At 37.0% G+C, this 19,150-nt stretch overlaps 1 protein-coding gene across 3 annotated transcripts in view; it reads right to left on the minus strand.

Annotated features, from left to right (window-relative positions):
* The window catches only part of CCT6B (chaperonin containing TCP1 subunit 6B), a 34,445-nt gene that overhangs the window by 12,830 nt on the left and 2,465 nt on the right, over positions 1-19,150 (minus strand). The window contains exons 3-8 of one of the 3 annotated variants that reach the window (XM_025362729.1): positions 18,555-18,689; positions 14,471-14,644; positions 11,639-11,742; positions 3,038-3,148; positions 2,726-2,885; positions 783-865 (exon numbers count right to left, since the gene is read on the minus strand). In XM_025362729.1, the coding sequence (XP_025218514.1) occupies positions 783-865; positions 2,726-2,885; positions 3,038-3,148; positions 11,639-11,742; positions 14,471-14,644; positions 18,555-18,689 (767 nt within the window). The remainder of the gene's footprint in view (positions 1-782; positions 866-2,725; positions 2,886-3,037; positions 3,149-11,638; positions 11,743-14,470; positions 14,645-18,554; positions 18,690-19,150) is intronic. The other 2 variants (XM_025362732.1, XM_025362731.1) reach the window with 2 other exon arrangements.

Genomic DNA, 19,150 nt, shown 5'->3' on the forward strand with positions numbered 1-19,150 from the left:
AGAACAATATATTGTTATTAACAATAGTTGCCATGTTGAACAATAGATCTCTTGAATTTATTCTTCCTAACTAACTGAAATTTTGTATCCTTTGACCCACATATCCCCAGTGCCCCTCCCCTCCCACTGCCCCAGCCCCTGGTAACTGCCATTCTACTATCTACTTCTATGAGTTCAACTTTTTTAGATTCCATATATAAAAGTGAGATCATGCTATATTATGTTGTATTGTTTTGTTTTTAAAATCTGTTTTAAAAAGATAAAAACTTTCCTTATACTTCAACAAAGTTCTGCAGTAGGTTAACAACCTTGCTTTTTTTTTTTTTTTTTTTTTTTTTTGAGACAGAGTCTCGCTCTGTCGTCCAGGCTGGAGTGCAGTGGCGCAATCTCAGCTCACTGCAAGCTCCGCCTCCCGGGTTCACGCCATTCTCCTGCCTCAGCCTCCTGAGTAGCTGGGACTACAGGCGCCCGCCACCGCGCCCGGCTAATTTTTTGTATTTTTAGTAGAAACGGGGTTTCACCGTGGTCTCGATCTCCTGACCTTGTGATCTGCCCGCCTCGGCCTCCCAAAGTGCTGGGATTACAGGCGTGAGCCACCGCGCCCGGCACAACCTTGCTTTTTGACAGTTCAATTATTTACTGAAACTAAAAACAAAATTTGGATTTTTTTATGCCACTGTTTTGTTCAACAACATTTACACATAAGCTAAAAGGAAAACACATGGGATAGTTTTCATTTACTCTGTTAAAAACTTAGGATATATAATTACCTGCAAGCTTACCTTTCCATATTTCTTCTTTTTGCTCTGCGAAGAGCTACTATTCCATGTTTTGCAAGAGTATCTAAGGAAAATGGATCAATTCCCTATAATCAAATTAACATAAAAATTATAAACAAGTTTTAAACCAGTATTTCTCAAACCTTTTGGTCTCAGCACTACTTTATTCTCTTAAAAATTATTAAGTACCCAAAGAGCTTTTGCTTATGTAAGCTCTATCTATAATATTTATCATATTACAAAAACTGATAAACTTGTAAAATATTTATTAATTCATTTAAATAATAAGCCCATTTCATGTTAATATACAGAACATTTTAACTGAAAATTTACTACACTTTTGAAAACAAAAATATATATAGTGAGCTAGCAGTGGCATTACTTTACATTTTTGCAAATCTCTTCAATGTTTTTCATAGAAAACAACTGGATTCTCATATCTGATTCAGTATTCAGTTTGGAATGATATGTTATTTTGGTTCAAGTTTATGAAGAAAATCTGGCCCCACACAGATAAATATTGTAAAGGGAGTAATATTTTAATAGCCTTTTCAGATAACTATGGAAATTCTTCTTTGATACTATACCAAAACTCAACAAGTAATAGTTTCTCAAAGGTTAGTTTCACTATGGAACCACAGCAACGAACTTTTCATACTATCTCACATTAAAACACGTTAGTGTAACTTGCACACTGAATGGATTATTCATCCAGGTATGATTTTATAAAAATCATGCATTTTTAGTCGAGTAGATAGATAGCATTAGTTCACTGAGTTAGGCAAAGTTTCCACATGTTGACACATTTCATGTATAACATGTTATGTTATACATGTAGAAACTGTGTCACGTTATACATGTGGAAACTTTGCCTAACTCAGTGAACAAAAACTCACTTTTGTTAATATCACCAATATTATCAGGAAAGTCTTTTAAGTATTGGAAAGCTGTCAAGTTCACATGGCAGATACAAGTTTTCCGAAATTCTAATTTTTGTTTAAAAGTTCAAATGTTATTGGCAACAAATACTGTCAGTTGTTTTAAGTCACAGAATTTCTTCATTCATTTTTGAGAGAAATCTACCAAATAGCTATATCTAGATAACGACAGTTTTTCTGTCAGTCATTCTTCCAGGTAAAAGTGGCATTCCATGAAAAAGTGTTTAGTTTACCTTGCAATTCAAACAATTACACAAGTGCTTTCCTTCAAGACAACCATCACATTTTGGTATGCAACAGAAGAGCTTTGTAGTTCCTAGCCCCATAATCCCAACACTTCAGGAGGCCAAGCCAAGAGGATCACTTGAGACCAGCCTGCACAACATGGCAACACCCAGTCTCTACGAAAAAACTTAAAAATTAGCCAGGCATGCTGATGCACATCTGTAGTCCTGGCTACTTGGGAAGCTGAGGCAGAAAGATCACTTGAGCCCAGAAGGTCAAGGCTGTAGTGAGCTGTAAGTGTGCCACTGCACTCCAGCTGGATGACAGAACAAGACCCTGTCTCAAAAAAAAAAAAAAAAAGAGTGCTTTGTGCATACTTCATATTTTGTCACACATAATAATAAAAGGATGAATATTTAAGATAAAATTTAATAAAATTAATAAGTTTTACCATTTCATCAAGACATTCTTAAATGATACTGCCTTTTCTTTTTCACTGCAAGTGTGTGGTGATATGGCAATAAAGAATGCAATGACTACTAATATAGCTTGGTGCTACTGCTTCGATTTGTGCTAAAGTGCCAGCAGTTTTACAGATTGCTTTTGCAGCATCATTGCAAATGTCAACACAATGTAAAAGGTGTATTTATTATTATGAAAATAGTTTTTGACCTCACAGACTCTCTGAAAAAGTCTTAGGGATTCTTAGGGGTCCACAGACCACACTTCAAGAAATGCTTAAGAACTTTTACAAATAACTAAAATCTAAACTTTCTTTCTCACCTTTTGATTAATGATGACAAATCCTTTATTGGACTGAGCACAGACTTTGTCTTTCAGGTCTATTATTTTTTGTACTCTATCTTCAATAAATTTTCTTTCAGCTTTTACCAATTTCTCTTTCTCTTCTGCAGTCTTATAAAAGAAACCAGAGCTCACCTCTCTAAAAGATTAATAAAAACCAGCTAGTAAAGGCAGGAGAAAAAAGGAAAAAAGGTAGAAATAGTCTACACCAAATATGTGGAAGGAAAGAAAGATTTTAAAACACCTTTAGAAAAAAAATTTCAAAAGTTATAAAGAGAAAGTAACACGTACGTTTTTTCATATTCTAGTGAAACGTTGCAAATAAGGATAAATGCATCTTCTACTCGCTTCTTCATATCTGGATGACGGGCACCATGATCCAAAACTAATCCTTGGATCAACCTATTAAAAATATTAATGTTTCTTACTTTTAATATATACTCTAAAATTTGGTATAAAATTATCATTATAGTATTAAAGTTATACCAGTACTTCCAGGACACACATTGTTTCCTTGTACCAATTGTAACAGTTTCTGATGTTTTTGTTTTTTGTTTTCAGAGATGGGGGTCTCGTTATGATGTCCAGGCTGCCCTCAACATCCAATCCTCCTGCCTCAGCCTCCCAAGTAGCTGGGACTAAAGGAGTGTGCCACCTCACCCACCTCCATGCATTGACTTTAAACCTAACATATAATTAGTAAAATTAGGAAAGAGAATCTACTTTAACACAGTGTGACTATAAAGTCACAATAAAATGTCAAGCCAGAATTATTTTCTAAGTTATGTGATTAAAAAATATGACACAGCTTATCAAGTAATGAAAGGTATGTATACAATGAGTTTCTTAGGAACATTTATTCAAAATGATTATATGGAACAACTAAAAACTGTTAACCTAAATGTCCAACAATAGGGTATTATTCAGCAAACAATGACCCAACTATTTGATGGTTATAAAAAGTATGTAATAACATGGAAAAATATGTATAGGGCTAGCTGATAAGCATAGAATGACAAATTGCATATGAAGCATGACTATAACTGTTCTTTTTAAAAACAAACAACTTGGCATTAAAAAGAAAAACAATGGGAGGGACCTAAGAGTAGGGGTTATGCATAGGTAGTAGGAATATAGATGATTTGGAAAGGAAGTGTTTCTTCCTGTTTTCCAAATAATCTTTCAAGAGTCAATATTTTTATAACTTTATAAAATTCATTTACAAAACATTTAGGGGACGGAATTTCTACTCATGAATCCTTTATAACGAATTTTTGTTATATATTTTAAAAATATTTTGTAGTAGTTCAACATAATTATAAGGAAGTTTTCAAAATTTTACTTTAACTACATTACTCCACCTCTTAACAGAATGTAAACACATCTAGGAAGAAACAAAAACACTATGTTCAACATTCCTCACTTTTCAAGCCTTCTTCACTTTCCTCCCTCCCTACTGTCAGGAAATGACATTGTTTCTTTGAGAAAATAGAAACATTGTCCCATTACTACTTCTACCAATCCACTTGCACTTGAACCTGAACCTCCTTCTACTATGAATGAGCTGTCCATGTTCCTCTCTATGGGTAACCTCTCTACTTGTGTACTGGACTCCATTTCCTTCTCTGTTCTTGCACTGTCCCCTAATCCCCCATATCAATTCTTCTCACCTAAAGGACCATTCTTACCAGCATACAAACTTGCAGTAACAATTCCTGTCATTAATACAAAAAATCCTTCTCCCTCAGCCCCATTCCCATATTCCCTTCTAGCTACTGCCCCATTTCTCTGTTCTCCTTTGTAGCTACACTTCTCTCAGTAACCATTCTCTCTTGAGCCCACCTTCAGTCTGACTTTTATTTCCACCTCTTTATTCAATCAGTTCTCATTAAAGCCACTAAAAAAGTAAATGTTTTCCAAATATAACAATCAACTCTCAACTCTCAGTAACAGCAATGTACTCAAACTTTCAGCAGCATATGACACAGCTGATTATTGTCTCCTTGCAATACTTTCTTCTTTTGACTTCTGGGGCACCACTCTCCCTTGGCTTTAATGCCTCATTGACTGCCCCCTTCTCAATCCCTTTTGCTGAATCCACCTCATATTCTCAAACTCTAAACATCCAACTTCCCAGGGATCATGCTTTAAACTTCCTTTACTATATTCACTTCCCAGATGGTCTCATTAACTCATGGCTTTAAGTCATTTATACACTAATGATTCTCAAATACATACTTCTAGGGCAGACTTCTATTCTGAACTCCAGACATCTCTCCAAATTCCTACTCAACATTTCCACATGGATGCCTAATAGGCATCTCAAACATAACATTCTCAAACTGAACTCTGGATTTATCTCCCCAAATCTGCTCCTCCTAGTCTTCTCCATCCCAAGAAACAGCACCTCCACTTTTCCTGCTGATCATGAAAAGGCCTAAGAGATATCCCTGACTGCTCTGTTTCTGTCATGTCCTATGTTGAACCCTCAACAAATCCTATTGCCCTTTCCTTCTAAGTACACCCTAATCCAAACCATTTTCATTTCTCACTTGTACTATACCAACATTCCTAATTGGTCTCTGGTTTCTGCCCTTGGCCCTCTTTTACCTCCCAATCAGCCATTTTGTATGTATTCCCCACACAAAATCCACAGATAACCTTCTGAAATATAAATCAAGAACTTGTTATCCTTAGCAATAGTAGGCTAACTGAGATCAATCCTACTATCAAAAACAACTAAACATGCTGGCTTAAAAGCAAAAAAACCTTAGCAACATTGAAGAGCTATGAGATAGTATATAATTACTAGGCCAAAACTGAAATAAAACAGAAACTCCAAAAGGTAAGCAGAGAACTGCAGGAACAGTAGGTTCTTTTATCTTAAAGTCATTTGACAATCCAGGCAAATCTGAAGTTTGGTTTCAATGTCTTCACAATGAGAAGAAAACAGGAAGCCCAGAGCTCATCCAAGGTGGAGTGTCTTACAGGAGACCCTCTTCACATTAAGTTGGAACCACAAAGGCTACACACTCATGATTATCCAGAAGGAAGCCAGAAATAATCAGCCCTCACATGGACTTACAGTTGGAATTCAAGTCAAATGGATATTCCCAAAAACCTCAAACTGTGAATTTAATTTAAAGTAGTCCCTAGCTCCTTGAGGCAGCAAATGCAAATCCTCTCTGCAGAAAGGCAGCTTCATTCTAGGTCTCAAATTATTTCTACCAATACCTTTTTCAAGCACAATGAATGGCACATATGAAAACAAAGCATGATGAGTGAGAACCAGTAAAATACAATAAACACCAGAAAGGGACAAGTCAAAACTTTAGATATTATAATTATCAAACATTAACTATATGTTTAAAGAAAGAAAAAAGGGCAAGTTTGGAAAGATTTGCAAGGAATAGAACACCATAAAAAGTAACATGGCAGATTTAAGAAACAAATAGAACTTCTATAAATAGTAAATAACGATATCCACACATATACACACAGATATAAAAAATTCAAGAAAACAACAGACATATACCCATATGTCTAATAAAAGAATATTACAATGTTTATAGCAGCACTATTAATAATGGGCAAAAATTGCAAAGTACCTAAATGCCAATCAATAGCAGAATGAATAAACTGTGGTATATTAACACAAAAAAATACTAACTAGCAAAGAGAATGACCAATCTACTAATCACACAGAAATACAAATGAGTCTCACAAACAATGCTAAATGAAAAAGGTCAGAAACAAAGAATACCTACCTTATGATTCCTTATACAAGTACGAAACATATAACAATCTATGTGGTAGAAATTCAGATTACTCTAGAAGAAATATGGCTGAAAGGGAGCAAAAGAGGGGCTTTTAAGGTACTAGTAGTTCTGTTTCTTGTAAGAGTGCTGATTACACAGATATATTCAGAAAATTAATCAAGCCATATTGTTATGATACTTGCATTTTCAGTGTGTATTACACTTCATTAGAAGGTTTATTTTTAAATCAAGGGATTTTAAAGTAGAAAAAATCAAGGGTTTTAAAGTAGAGTAGACATCGTTTAAGAGAAAATTGGGAAACAACAAAATATATCACTAGAAATTATCCAGAATGCAACACAAAAGACAAGACAAAAAGTACATAAAAAACTAAATTAAGAACATCAAGCATACATTTAGTTGGAGAAGGAAAAGGGATGAACAAAACAAATGCTTAAACAGATAATAGATGGAAATTTTCCAGAATCAGATAAAAACAATAACACTCAAAAACCCAGAAAATGTCAACCAGAATAAACAAAAAGAAATCCATACCTAGCTACATCATAGTAAAGGTATACAATACCAAAGACAAATATCTTAAAATCACCTAGGTAAATAAAGGACTCATAGCTAATATCTGTACAGCAATAATGAAAGCTAGAAAACAATAGAACAATATCTTCAATCAGCTGAAAGAAACTAACTGCCAACCTAGTAAACACACAATGAAAGTATCAAAGAATAAAGCTAAAGGCATTTTCAGGCAAAGAAAAACTGAAAGTATACCTCCAACAAACTATCACTAAGGAAAATCTATAGGATGAACTTTAGGCAGAAGAAAAGCAATCCCAAATGGAAGGCTGAGATGCAAAAAGCTACACAGATGGCTGGGCACGGTGGCTCACACCTGTAATCCCAGCACTTTGGGAGGCCGAGGCAGGTGGATTGCTTGAAGTCAGGAGTTCAAGACCAGCCTGGCCAACATGGTGAAACCCCATCTCTACTAAAATACAAAAAATTAGCTAGGCGTGGTGGTGCATGTCTGTAGTCCCGCCACTTGGGAGGCTGAGGGAATCACTTGAACCTGGGAGGCAGAAGTTGCAGTGAGCCGAGATCAAGCCACTGCACTCCAGCCTGGTGACAGAGTGACACTCCGTCTCAAAAAAGAAAAAAATAAATAAATAAGTAAGGATAAGTAGAAAGTATAAAACAAGATGGCAAACTTTTTAATTTGCTTTTTTAAAAATTTTAATAGCTTTTTGGGGAACACGTGGTGTTTGGTTACATAAAATAAGTTCTTTAGTGGTGATTTCTGAGATTTTGGTGCACCCATCACCCGAGCAGTGTACACTGTACCCAAAGTGCAGTCTTTTATCCCTCATCATCCTCCCATCCTTTCCCCCAGGTCCCCAAAGTCCACTGTTAAGATGGTAAATTTTAAATCAAATATATCCATAACTGTATTAAACATAAAGGATTAAATGCTCCTGTTAATACAGATTATCAGATTGAATATTTTAATCTACCTATATGACACAAAAATCATGTAAAGAGAGAAACAGTGAAAGTAAAAACATACACAAAGATATGACAGGCAAATACTAATTAAAAGAAAACTGGGCTGGGCACAGTGGCTCATGCCTATAATCCCAGCACTTTGGGAGGCCGAGGAGGGTGGATCACTTGAGGTCAAGAGTTTGAGACCAGCCTGACCAACATGGTGAAACCCCATCTCTGATAAAAATACAAAATTAGCTGAGTGTGGTGGCACATGCCTGTAATACCAGTTACTTGGGAGGCTAAGGCAGGAGAATCACTTGAACCCAGAGGAGGCAGAGATTGCAGTGAGCCAAGATCGCACCACTGCACTCCAGCCTGGGTAACAAGAGCAAAACTTCAACTCAAAAAAAAAAAAACAAAAAAAAAAAACCCAGATGGACCTGGCATGGTGGCTCATGCTGTAATCACAGCACTATGGGAGGCCGAGGCAGGTGGTGGATCCCTTGAGCTCAGGAGTTTGAGACCAGCCTGGGCAACATGGCATAATCCTGTCTTGACACAAAATACAAAAATTAGCCAGACATGGTGGCATATATCTGTGGTCCCAGCTACTCAAGAGGCTAAGGTGGGAGGATCACTGGAGCCCAGGTGGTCAAGGCTGCAGTGAGCCATAATTGTGCCACTGCCCTCCAGCCTGGGTGACAGAGTAAGACCCTGTATCAGAAAAAAAAAAGGAAAGGGAAGGAAAGGCCAAAGGCAAAAGGCAAAAAGGCAAAAGGCAAGGCAAAGCAAAGCAAAGCCAGGCATGGTGGCTCACGCCCACAATCCCAGCACTTTGGGAGGCAGAGGTGGGTGGATCACCTGAGGTCGGGAGTTCAAGACCAGCTGGACCAACATGGAGAAACCCCGTCTCCACTAAAAAAAAAAAAAAAACAAAATTAGCTGGGCATGGTGGCACATGTCTATAATCCCAGCTACTTGGGAGGCTGAGGCAGAAGAATCGCTTGAACCCAGGAGGCAGAGGTTGCGGTGAGCCAAGATCACACCGTTGCACTCCAGCCTAGGCAACAAGAGCGAAACATTATCTCAAAAAAAAAGAAAGGAAAGGAAGGAAAGGGAGGGTGGGAGGGAGGAAGAGAGGGAGGGAGGGAGGAAGGAAAGAGAGAGAGAAAGGAAGGAAGGAAGGAGGGAAGGAAGGAAGGAGGGAAGGAAGGAGGGAAGGAAGGCAGGCAGGCAGGCAGGCAAGCTGGTACAACAGCTTTTAACATGTAAAGATTTTTTAAATATAATTATCAATATCAGATACATTATACTTTTAAAGATATTACTAGAAAAAAGTTGCTTCGTATCAGTACAAAAGTTCAATGCCCCAGGAAATATGTAATAGTTTAAAAACTATGCATCTAAAAAGATTGTCTCAAGATATATAAAGCAAAACTCTTAAAACTAATTTTTATTCAGTTTTATTCAGTTTACTCAAAACTAAAGTAAAATATAAACAGGTGCACAATAATATTGAAAGATATTAATACATTTCACTCGGTAATTGACAGAATAAGCAGTCAATAAGGATATAGAAGTTCTGAACAACAGGATTAACAGGATACCTTGATCTTAATGGACATGTATATAAAATTGTACCTACCAACTGCAGCATACATTCTTTTCAAGTACACGAAACATTAACATAACAAAAGCTGACTATACACTGAGCCATAAAGCAAGTGTCAACAAATTTCAAAGGAGCAAAAATCTCATAGAGCATATTCTCTGACCATAACGTAATTAAGCTAGGTATCAGTAATAACTAAAATTTCCCCATGTTAAGAAGCACACTTCTAGTTGAAATTAGAAAATATTTTAAACTGAATAAAAATTATAAGATTACATATCAAAACTTGAAGGATGCAGCTGAATAGTACTTCGAGAAAAATGTAAGGTTTTAAGTACTGTATTCAAAAGCAGGAGACTGAAAATTAATAACCTAAGTAGCTATCACAATAAAACAGAAGCAGCAAAAAAGTCCCCACAAAATTCCAAAAAAGCAAATTAATAATAAAGAGAAAGACACTGTGAAACAAAAACAAACCTCTGGGAAAAAATTAGCAAAAAAAGGAAAGGAAGGCATAAATAACACCAGAAATAAATGGTGATACCAATATAGATCCTGCAAACAGGATCCTTATAAAAATTGTATGCCTATAAGGATATTTATGAACATTTTATACCAAAAATTTCAGAGTTAAACAAAATGGACACATTTCTTAGAAAACGTTACTTACCAAAATGATTCAAAAAATAAGTAGAAAACCTCACTAGTCCTATAGCCATTAAGAAAATTGCATGAGTGGGGCCATGAGCGGTGGCTCACACCTGTAATCCTAGCACTTTGGACGGCGGAGGCAGGTGGATCACGAGGTCAGGAGTTCGAGACCAGCCGGACCAACATGGTGAAACCTGTCTCTACTAAAATATAAAAAAATAGCCGGGCGTGGTGCCACGCACCTGTAGTCCCAGCTACTCAGGAGGCTGAGGCAGGGAAATCACTTGAACCCAATAGGTGGAGGCTGCAGTGAGCTGAGATCACACCATTGCACTCCAGCCTGGGGGACAGAGTGAGACTCCATCTCAAAAAAAAAATAAGAGAAGAAAAAAAGAAAATTGCATGAGTAATAAAAAATCTTCCCTTTTCCAAAATAATTATCAAGGTGAAAAACAATGAGAGGAAGAAAGAACCTACAAATTAACAGAGACTTAAAAAGAGATATCACCTAAGTGCAGTATACAGACTGTGTATAGATCTTAATCCAAACAAAACTGAAAAAAATCTGAGACAACTGTTAGACAAATTAGACTATAAACTGGAAATGTGATGGTATTAATGAGTTATTAATTTTTAACGTGTTATCATGTTTTGTGGATGTATTAGGTAAAAGCAGGGGGTTTATGTTTTATGGATTACATGATATTTAGAGGTGGTATATGATGTCTGAATTTGCTTCAAAATAATCCAGGGTGGCAGAGGGAAAGAGGGAGGGGTATGGTTGAAATAAGATTGCTTCATATATTGGAAATTGATAAAGATAGCTAACAGGTATGTAGAAGTTCCCTATTCTGTTCTCTCTATATATGTTCACAATTTTCTATAATACGAAGTTTTAAAACAGTAAATCCAAAATCAACAAGGTACTCCATAATCTGGCCCCTTTTGCCTCACCTCCTCTCCCTGTGCTCCAGGCACACCGTAACAACCCAGTCACACTTCTGCCTCAAGACCTCTTCAGAGGTCATTCCTTCTGCTTAGAACCCTCCTGCTCCAGATGTGCACATGGCTAGCTGCCTTGTTTCTTCAGAGACCTCTTAGCTCTTTAGGTTCTTATCAGAGTGGCCTTCCCTGTCCACTATAAAATAACACACATGATTTTTTTTTTCTATTTAAATTAGAAACATAAGCTTCTTTGGGAAAGAAATTCTGTTCTGTTTACTCTTTCATTCCCATCACCCAGAGCAGTGACTTAATATATGTTGAATGAATATATTTATGTTGAATAAAAGTAAGTAATAAATTTAACAAAAGAATATCTTTAAAAAATTCTAGAACCCATATGTTGTCAAAGCTTATGTAATTTACTTTGTATCTGTTCCTAATTTATGCTTCATCTCCATGATTTCTACCATGAAGAGATCAATAGGGTAACCTGGTCTTCTAACAGCCAAAACAGAATCCACCACAGCCTGAAAGAGAAGTGAATGAGAACAGTAAGTTATTTGGACTACTAAAATAAACCAATGGCCCAAACAATCTATCACCAGACTAAGGAGATAAAAGCCTTCAGGATTCAAAACATAGGGCAAGACCAATATGTGCCACTTTATTATGGACACTAATAATAATCAATGCCAACAGACACTTTAGAGTCTAAAGAAACTTCAGAGATCGTTAGGTCAAAACCTTTTATTTTATACACAAGGCAACTGAGATAAGACCTTAAGAAGTTACAGTTTGTAAATAAGATCTAACAGCTAGTAACAGGGCCAGGACTAGAATTCAGGGCTCCTTAACTGCCAAGTGACTACTCTTTCTATCATACCAAGACTATCCAAACTTTTCCACCAAAGGGCACCTTAATGGAAAAGAAGGAAATATAATCTAAAGTAATAGTTCCAATTTGCTGGCTATAATAACAGGAAATTTTAAAGTATCATGTTTGATCATGAAGTTTCCATGTCATCCCATAATATGTTTATCTCAATGTAAAAATAATGTTTTCCCCAAAAATTGTAAAGTAAAATTGACACTTCAAAAAGATACATCTCATTTATTCTGACACACATGACCAGGGATATACAATTTAAGAAGCATAGCACAACACACCTTATTGCTTAGCTCAGAAAATGATATAAAAATAATAAATAACTGCAGAAATTAAGAGGTAAGTTATAACTACCCTAAAATATACATAAAGCAGAAAAAAATGGTATATTAGAACACTTTGCCTAATATTTTAGGCAAATTTTAGGTAACATAATATTTTATTTTAGAGGCAAATAACAAATAAGACAAAGGCCTTTGGATAGCGAGAATATCGGTGTTTCTGTAACTCTAAAACAGAATGGGTGCCCTAGCAGCATGAAGATTTTGGGCCATTTAAGTACTCTAACAGCAAAAAAAACAGCAGAGCCTTTCTTCTGACTCTGCTCATCAAGAAATTGTCTGATCTTAATCTGATTTCCCAAGTTGGTTTTTTTAATGGTAAGGAGAATCGACCAGAAACAACTCAGGTATTCCAGTACATTTGGCATTTGTAGTTCTCAAAGTAAATTATTAAGATAATATTCTGCTTTGTATGTCAATGTCTTATGAATTTGTTTCCTAAGAATTTATCATTCCTGGTAAACAAATATATTCAAGTTTCAGAAACCACAAAGCTGAGAAACAGTAAGGATATCAAATCATTGCCACCTGATAAAAGCCTTCCCAAAATATACAGCCAATCTTATCTTTATATAAAATACATTTTTTTTTTTTGGTTTTCTTTTTTTTTTTTTTGAGACAAAGTTTCACTCTGTCACCCAGGCTAGAGTGCAGTGGCATAATCTCGGCTCACTGCAAACTCCCCCTCCCTCCCGGAGTGAGTCTCCTGCTTTAGACTCCCAAGTAGCTGGGATTACAGATGCCTGCTACCATGCCCAGCTAATTTATGTATTTTGAGTAGAGACAGGATTTTACCATGTTGGCCAGGTTGGTCTCAAACTCCTGACCTCAGGTGGTCTCCCCACCTTGGCCTCCTAAATTGCTGGGATTACAAGCGTGAGCCACCATGCCCAGCCTATATAGTATATATTCTATCTTTAGAAATAAACAAAACACTGGCCAGATGTGGTGGCCCATGCCTGTAATTCCAGCACTTTGGACGCCCCAGGCGGGTGGATCATTTGAGGTCAGGAGTTCAAGACAAGCTTTGGTAACATAGTTAGACCCCCATCTCTACTAAAAATACAGAAATTAGCTGGGCGTGGTGGTACGTGCCTGTAATCCCAGCTACTTGGGAGCCTGAGGTAGGACAATCACTTGAACCTGGGAGACGGGGGTTGCAATGAGCCAAGATCATGCCACCGCACTCCAGCCTGGGTGACAGAGTAAGACTCTGTCTCAAAAAAATTAATAAGTAAAAGAAATAAACTACACAAATATACATTTCCAAGATGTGAATATTAATATATTAATATATCACATCACTCACATTTCATTATATTGGTAACCTTATCTACAAGGTACACTGCTAAAAATACTATCTCATGTGTCACCTTACATAATAAAATATGGACCTCTAGGTTTAAAAAGACCAGTATACCATTCAAGAGCTTCCACAGGAGATGATCTGCAGGCAGCGAAACCTCTCCCAACTATCAAGTCACATTAAAAAAAAAAAAAAGACCTAGTATGAGGCCGGGCGCGGTGGCTCACACCTGTAATCCCAGCACTTTGGGAGGCCAAGGTGGGCAGATCACTTGAGGTCAGGAGTTGGAGACCAGCCTGACCAACATGGTGAAACCCGCTCTCTACTAAAAATACAAACATTAGTTGGGCATGGTGGCACATGCCTGTAATCCCAGCTACAGGCATTAGCTGGGAGGCTGAGGCAGGAGAATCACTGGAACCTGGGAGGTGGAGATTGCAGTAAGCCAAGATCATGCCACTGCACTCCAGCCTCGGCAACAGAGTGAGACTCTGTCACACACACACACACACAAAAGGCCTAGTATGATACTTCTGAAAATTACAAATACTGTTCTCACCAGTCAAATCTAATCTACAGTTAGGCCTATACAATAACTGTCTGTCTTCCATATTTTATGTCCAAAAAACCACATGCAATCCTTGATTATCTTACAGAAAAAATAAAAATATCACCATGCGCTAGGCTATATTTATTCTGAATGCAAAAGTTTAATAACATACCTCTGTTAACACATCAGCCAGTTCAGCATGAACTTTAGTTTGTAATGATGTTCTAGCTACATCTAAGAGGATTTTTCTTTTCATCTCCTTTGTCACTTTAACTTCCTCCAAAACTTCAAGTGCTTTTATCTTTGCAGCTTCAAATCCTTCAGTTATTATTCTAGGGTGCAGGCCCTGTTACATCAACGTAAAATTATAAATTATAAAATAAGTCATCCAATGTAAAAGTAACCAACCTGTCTGATTAATATATTATGCCCAAAAACAGTTACTCACATTAATGCCATTATATATAAGTGTACATAATCTATAAGTCATTTTAGTGCTTCATACTTGAAATAATCTCAAACTTACAGTAAAGCTTCAAGTCTAGTACAAAAAATTACAAAAGTCCTTTTTATTTCCAAAAATTATGACTACATTGTTGGCATGTGGTGCCCTTCTGAATGGGCACACACAAAAATATTCTTTTCAATGCAGAGGAAAAGAACCACCACTGAATTGGGGAAAAGTGGCAGACAGAACACTGTGGTGTCTACCACTTCACCAAGTGATCAAAGTTAACATCACAGTAATGAGAGAGACAGGCATTACATGCCTGCTGATATGATGCATTCAGTAGAACACAACACTTCTGTGGTATTCCTGCCAACAATCTATAACCTAAGTTTAATTGAGGAAATAGGCAAATCCACATTGAGGGACTTTCTACAAAATAACTGGCTGGTACTCCTTAAAAGTAGCAATATCATGAAGCATAAAAGGCACCTCAGGAACTAGTCTAGCTTAAAGGATACTAAACGAACACGACAACTGAATGCAATGCATGAACTTAGATATTTTTTTTCTATAAAGAACACTATTAATACAAATGGTGAAATTTGAATAGAATGCAGATTAGATAATACTAATGTATCAATGTGTTACTGTTATTAATTTCCTGGTTTTTATAACTATACTGCAATTATATAATTCCCTGGTTTTAAGAAACATACACTAAAATATTTAGATCACGTCTGCAACATAGAGTTTAAAAAGAATATGTACACTGATACTAAGGAAGAGAACAGGGCAGGCAGAGAATGAGAGAAAAGAAAATAAGAATCTGTGTAAAAAGTATACAGGAATTCTTTGTAGTGTGCTTGCAACTTTTCTATAGGTCTAAAATTATGACAAAATATTTTTAATAGTATTTTTTGTTCCATAAAATAATACACAAACCTGTAAAAGCTAGCACTTGGTCTAATTCATTCCCTTACTTCTTTTCTTTACATCAATCCTATAATAATCTTTAAAAGTTGACATTGAGTATTTGTGCTGGACATGACTAAGACTTTTACACGAGTTATTTAATTCTCTAGCCACACTATGAAGTGGGTATTATTATTTTTCCTGTTTCACAGATAAGAAGACCGAGGCTTAAAGGGATGATGTAATTTGCCTTAGATGACCAAGATAATAAGAAGTGAAACCAGGTTGTTTAAACCCATGAGACGTGACTCCAGAGGCTATGTTATTAACCATTTTCATAAATGTCTTCAAGCTAGGACCCCACAATCTTTCATCCAGATTACTATGAAAACCTCTGGTCTAGACTCCCTTAAAACCATCCCCCAAATATTTAAAATGCCAATCTGACCGTATCAGTCATTAGTATGTTTCTATGTTTGGTATGTAATACCACTGGATGAAGTCTAAGCTTCTTGGTTAGCATACTATATGCCCTCTGTGATCTGGCTCCCACTTCCCTCTCCAGCCTCTTCTCCACTACTGTTCACATCCCTTGAAATTCCAGCAACATCAAAATGCCTGTAGTTTCATACAACACCATGTTGTTTGTCTTCTCTGTGACTTTGCTTATGTTGTTCCTTCTGCCTGCAAAGCCATTCTCCTCAACCCTCGCTTTTTTGTCTGGTTCACTTCTCCTCATCCTGAAGATTTAGGCCAGGTCTTACTTCCTCCAGAGAGTTCTTCCTGACTGCTTCAGGCTGGTTTAGGATGTCCCTCCAGCCTCAGTGATTCTATCATATACTGTGCCCAGCTCTATCACTGTACGGTCACAGAGTTTCATAATGTCTGTTAGCATCTCACCCTTGCCAAACTCCTTTCTTCCTAACCCAACCCTAATTTGGTTTGGGTTTCCCTCTCCCACTTGTGCTTTGGAGAAAGCTGATCTTATCCCCAGCTCAAGGAGTAGATCCTGATTAGTCTAAGTCAATTCCCATAAAAACTGTTACTGGCTTGGGATGGACATAATACTAAAGTTGGCCCAATCATACCAAAGAAAAGCCTCCTGAATGGCTTTATCTTGCCCTCTGCCTAATTTCCTCTGACAGTCTTTCTTCTCTCTCCTCTGTCCTGTCCTCTCTCTTCTCTCTCTCTCTCTCTTAGAGACTGAGTCTCACTCTGTCACCCAGGCTGGAGTACACTGGTACGATCATGGCTTACTGCGGCCTGCACCTCCTGGGTTCAGGCAGTCCTCTTGCCTCAGCTCCCCAAGTAGCTAGGACCACATGCGGAATGCCATCAAGCCTAATTTTTTTTATTATTTCTAAAGACGGGGTCTCACTATGTTGCCCAGACTGGTCTCAAATTCCTGGGCTCAAGTGATCCTCCTGCCTCAGCCTCCCAAAGTGCTGGGATTACAAGCATGAGCCGTTGTGCCCAGCCAGTCTTACTTTTTTTTTTTTTTGAGATGGAGTTTCACTCTTATTGCCCAGGTTAGAGTGCAATGGCACAATCTCGGCTTACTGCAACCTCCGCCTGCTGGGTTCAAGCGATTTTCCTGCCTCAGCCTCCTGAGTAGCTGGGATTACAGGCATGCGCCACCACACCCAGCTAATTTTGTATTTTTAGTAGAGATGAGGTTTATCCATGTTGGTCAGGCTGGTCTCAAACTCCCGACCTCAGGTGATCCATCCACCTCAGCCTCCCAAAGTGCTGGGATTACAGGCTTGAGCCACCGCGCCCGGCCTCTTACTTTCCAGATGGAAATACTCTTAGGATGAAACAACACTGTGAGTGGAAGAGCTAAGAGACAAACAATCCGTGTACTTGAAGACTGAATTTTATGACCAGACAGTCTGCCTCATCTCTCCATTTTCTATTATGGGAGATAATCATTTCCTTATTGTTCAAGTGAGTTTGAGTCAAGTTGTTTACAGCCAAAAGCATCCTAAGTTGCAAGTACTGAATTAATAGAAAATTCCCAATACTAAACGAAACACAGAGAATCATTTTTGACAAGGTTATGCTTTGCTGAAATGGTCCCTGAAAGACAGAAAAAGTTCAGATATGGAGAAAAGAGATACTTAATTAGAGAAAGGTAGAAACGTACATGATGTTTTCAGAGGCCAGTGAATGGTGGAGTCTGGCTGAAGTAGATGATTTATAAAGAAAAATGAAACTAGAAAGGAAGGTAAATTCACAATAAAGAAAACCTTCAATAATTTTTCTCCAGTTGTTTTACAAGGGTGCATAATTTGGTTTCAACTTTATCTATGGTGTTTTACTTTCTTAATTACCCATGGATACATGGGTAATTTTTTACTTTTTTTATGTCTCTTAAATATTTCATTTTTAAAAGAGGTATATAATTCCAATAAAAGGCAGTATTTTGGCCAACAAAGTTCATTATTATTTCCATTTATAATTGTCCAAGAATATCTTAATTAAAATTAACTGTCTAGGCCAGGCGTGATGGCTTATGTCTGTAATCCCAGCACTCTGGGAAGCCAAGGCTGGTGGATCACCTGAGGTCAGGAGCTCGAGACCAGGCTGGCCATGATAGTGAAACCCTGTCTCTAATAAAAATACAAAAATTAGCCGGGCATGGTGGCTTGTAATCTCAGCTACTCAGGAAGCTGAAGCACGAGAATCGACTGAATCTGGGAGGCGCAGGTTGCAATGAGTCGAGATCCTGTCACCGCACTCTAGCCTGGGTGACACAGTGAGACTCCGTCTCAAAATAAATAGTTAATTAATTAAATAAAACAAAAATAACATCTAAAATGCAATCATTTTACTAGTTAAAAAAATAACTTGCCATTCAAAATAACATATAAACTCTGTGAAATTCTAATACCTCAGAAATGTACAGATCAGCTTGTTTTAATAACTCTCCAATAATTAGAACATTTGAAGTAGTACCATCTCCTGTGACGTCATCCTGAGCTGTTGCTACTTTTGCTATCAAGGAAGCTGTTGGATGTTGAATTTGCTGGAAAAAGCAAGCAACAGATTTAAAAAGAGAGGATGAGATAAGAAAGTAGGTCACCAAAAACAAGATAACCTAGGGGTCAGCAGTAAAATTAAAAAATGAAATAAGCTTCATTCTACAAGTTTACAAGTTTTGTAATATCAATACCTAAATGTCAAGTCCAAAATTTTAAAAGTGACAGGTAATGAGGTCTGAAGATTTCATAAGTCTTTGCTTCAGAATGCAATGACATTTCTAAAATAAGATTAAATCCTTCAATCTCAAAATGAATACATTTATTAAACTTGCAAAGCATATTTTTATTTTTCCATAATTACAAAGAACATAAGGCAGTACCCTAAAAGATATTATTAATTTATAAGTATGCCTAAGTATACAACGTATGTATAAGTATACAAAGACTTGGAAAGAGCCAGAAAAAAAAACTCTTTTTTTTTTTTTTTTTTTTTTTTTTTTTTTTT

This window comes from Theropithecus gelada, chromosome 16 (assembly GCF_003255815.1).
Source record: "Theropithecus gelada isolate Dixy chromosome 16, Tgel_1.0, whole genome shotgun sequence".
In the NCBI taxonomy this organism is placed as follows: domain Eukaryota; kingdom Metazoa; phylum Chordata; class Mammalia; order Primates; family Cercopithecidae; genus Theropithecus; species Theropithecus gelada.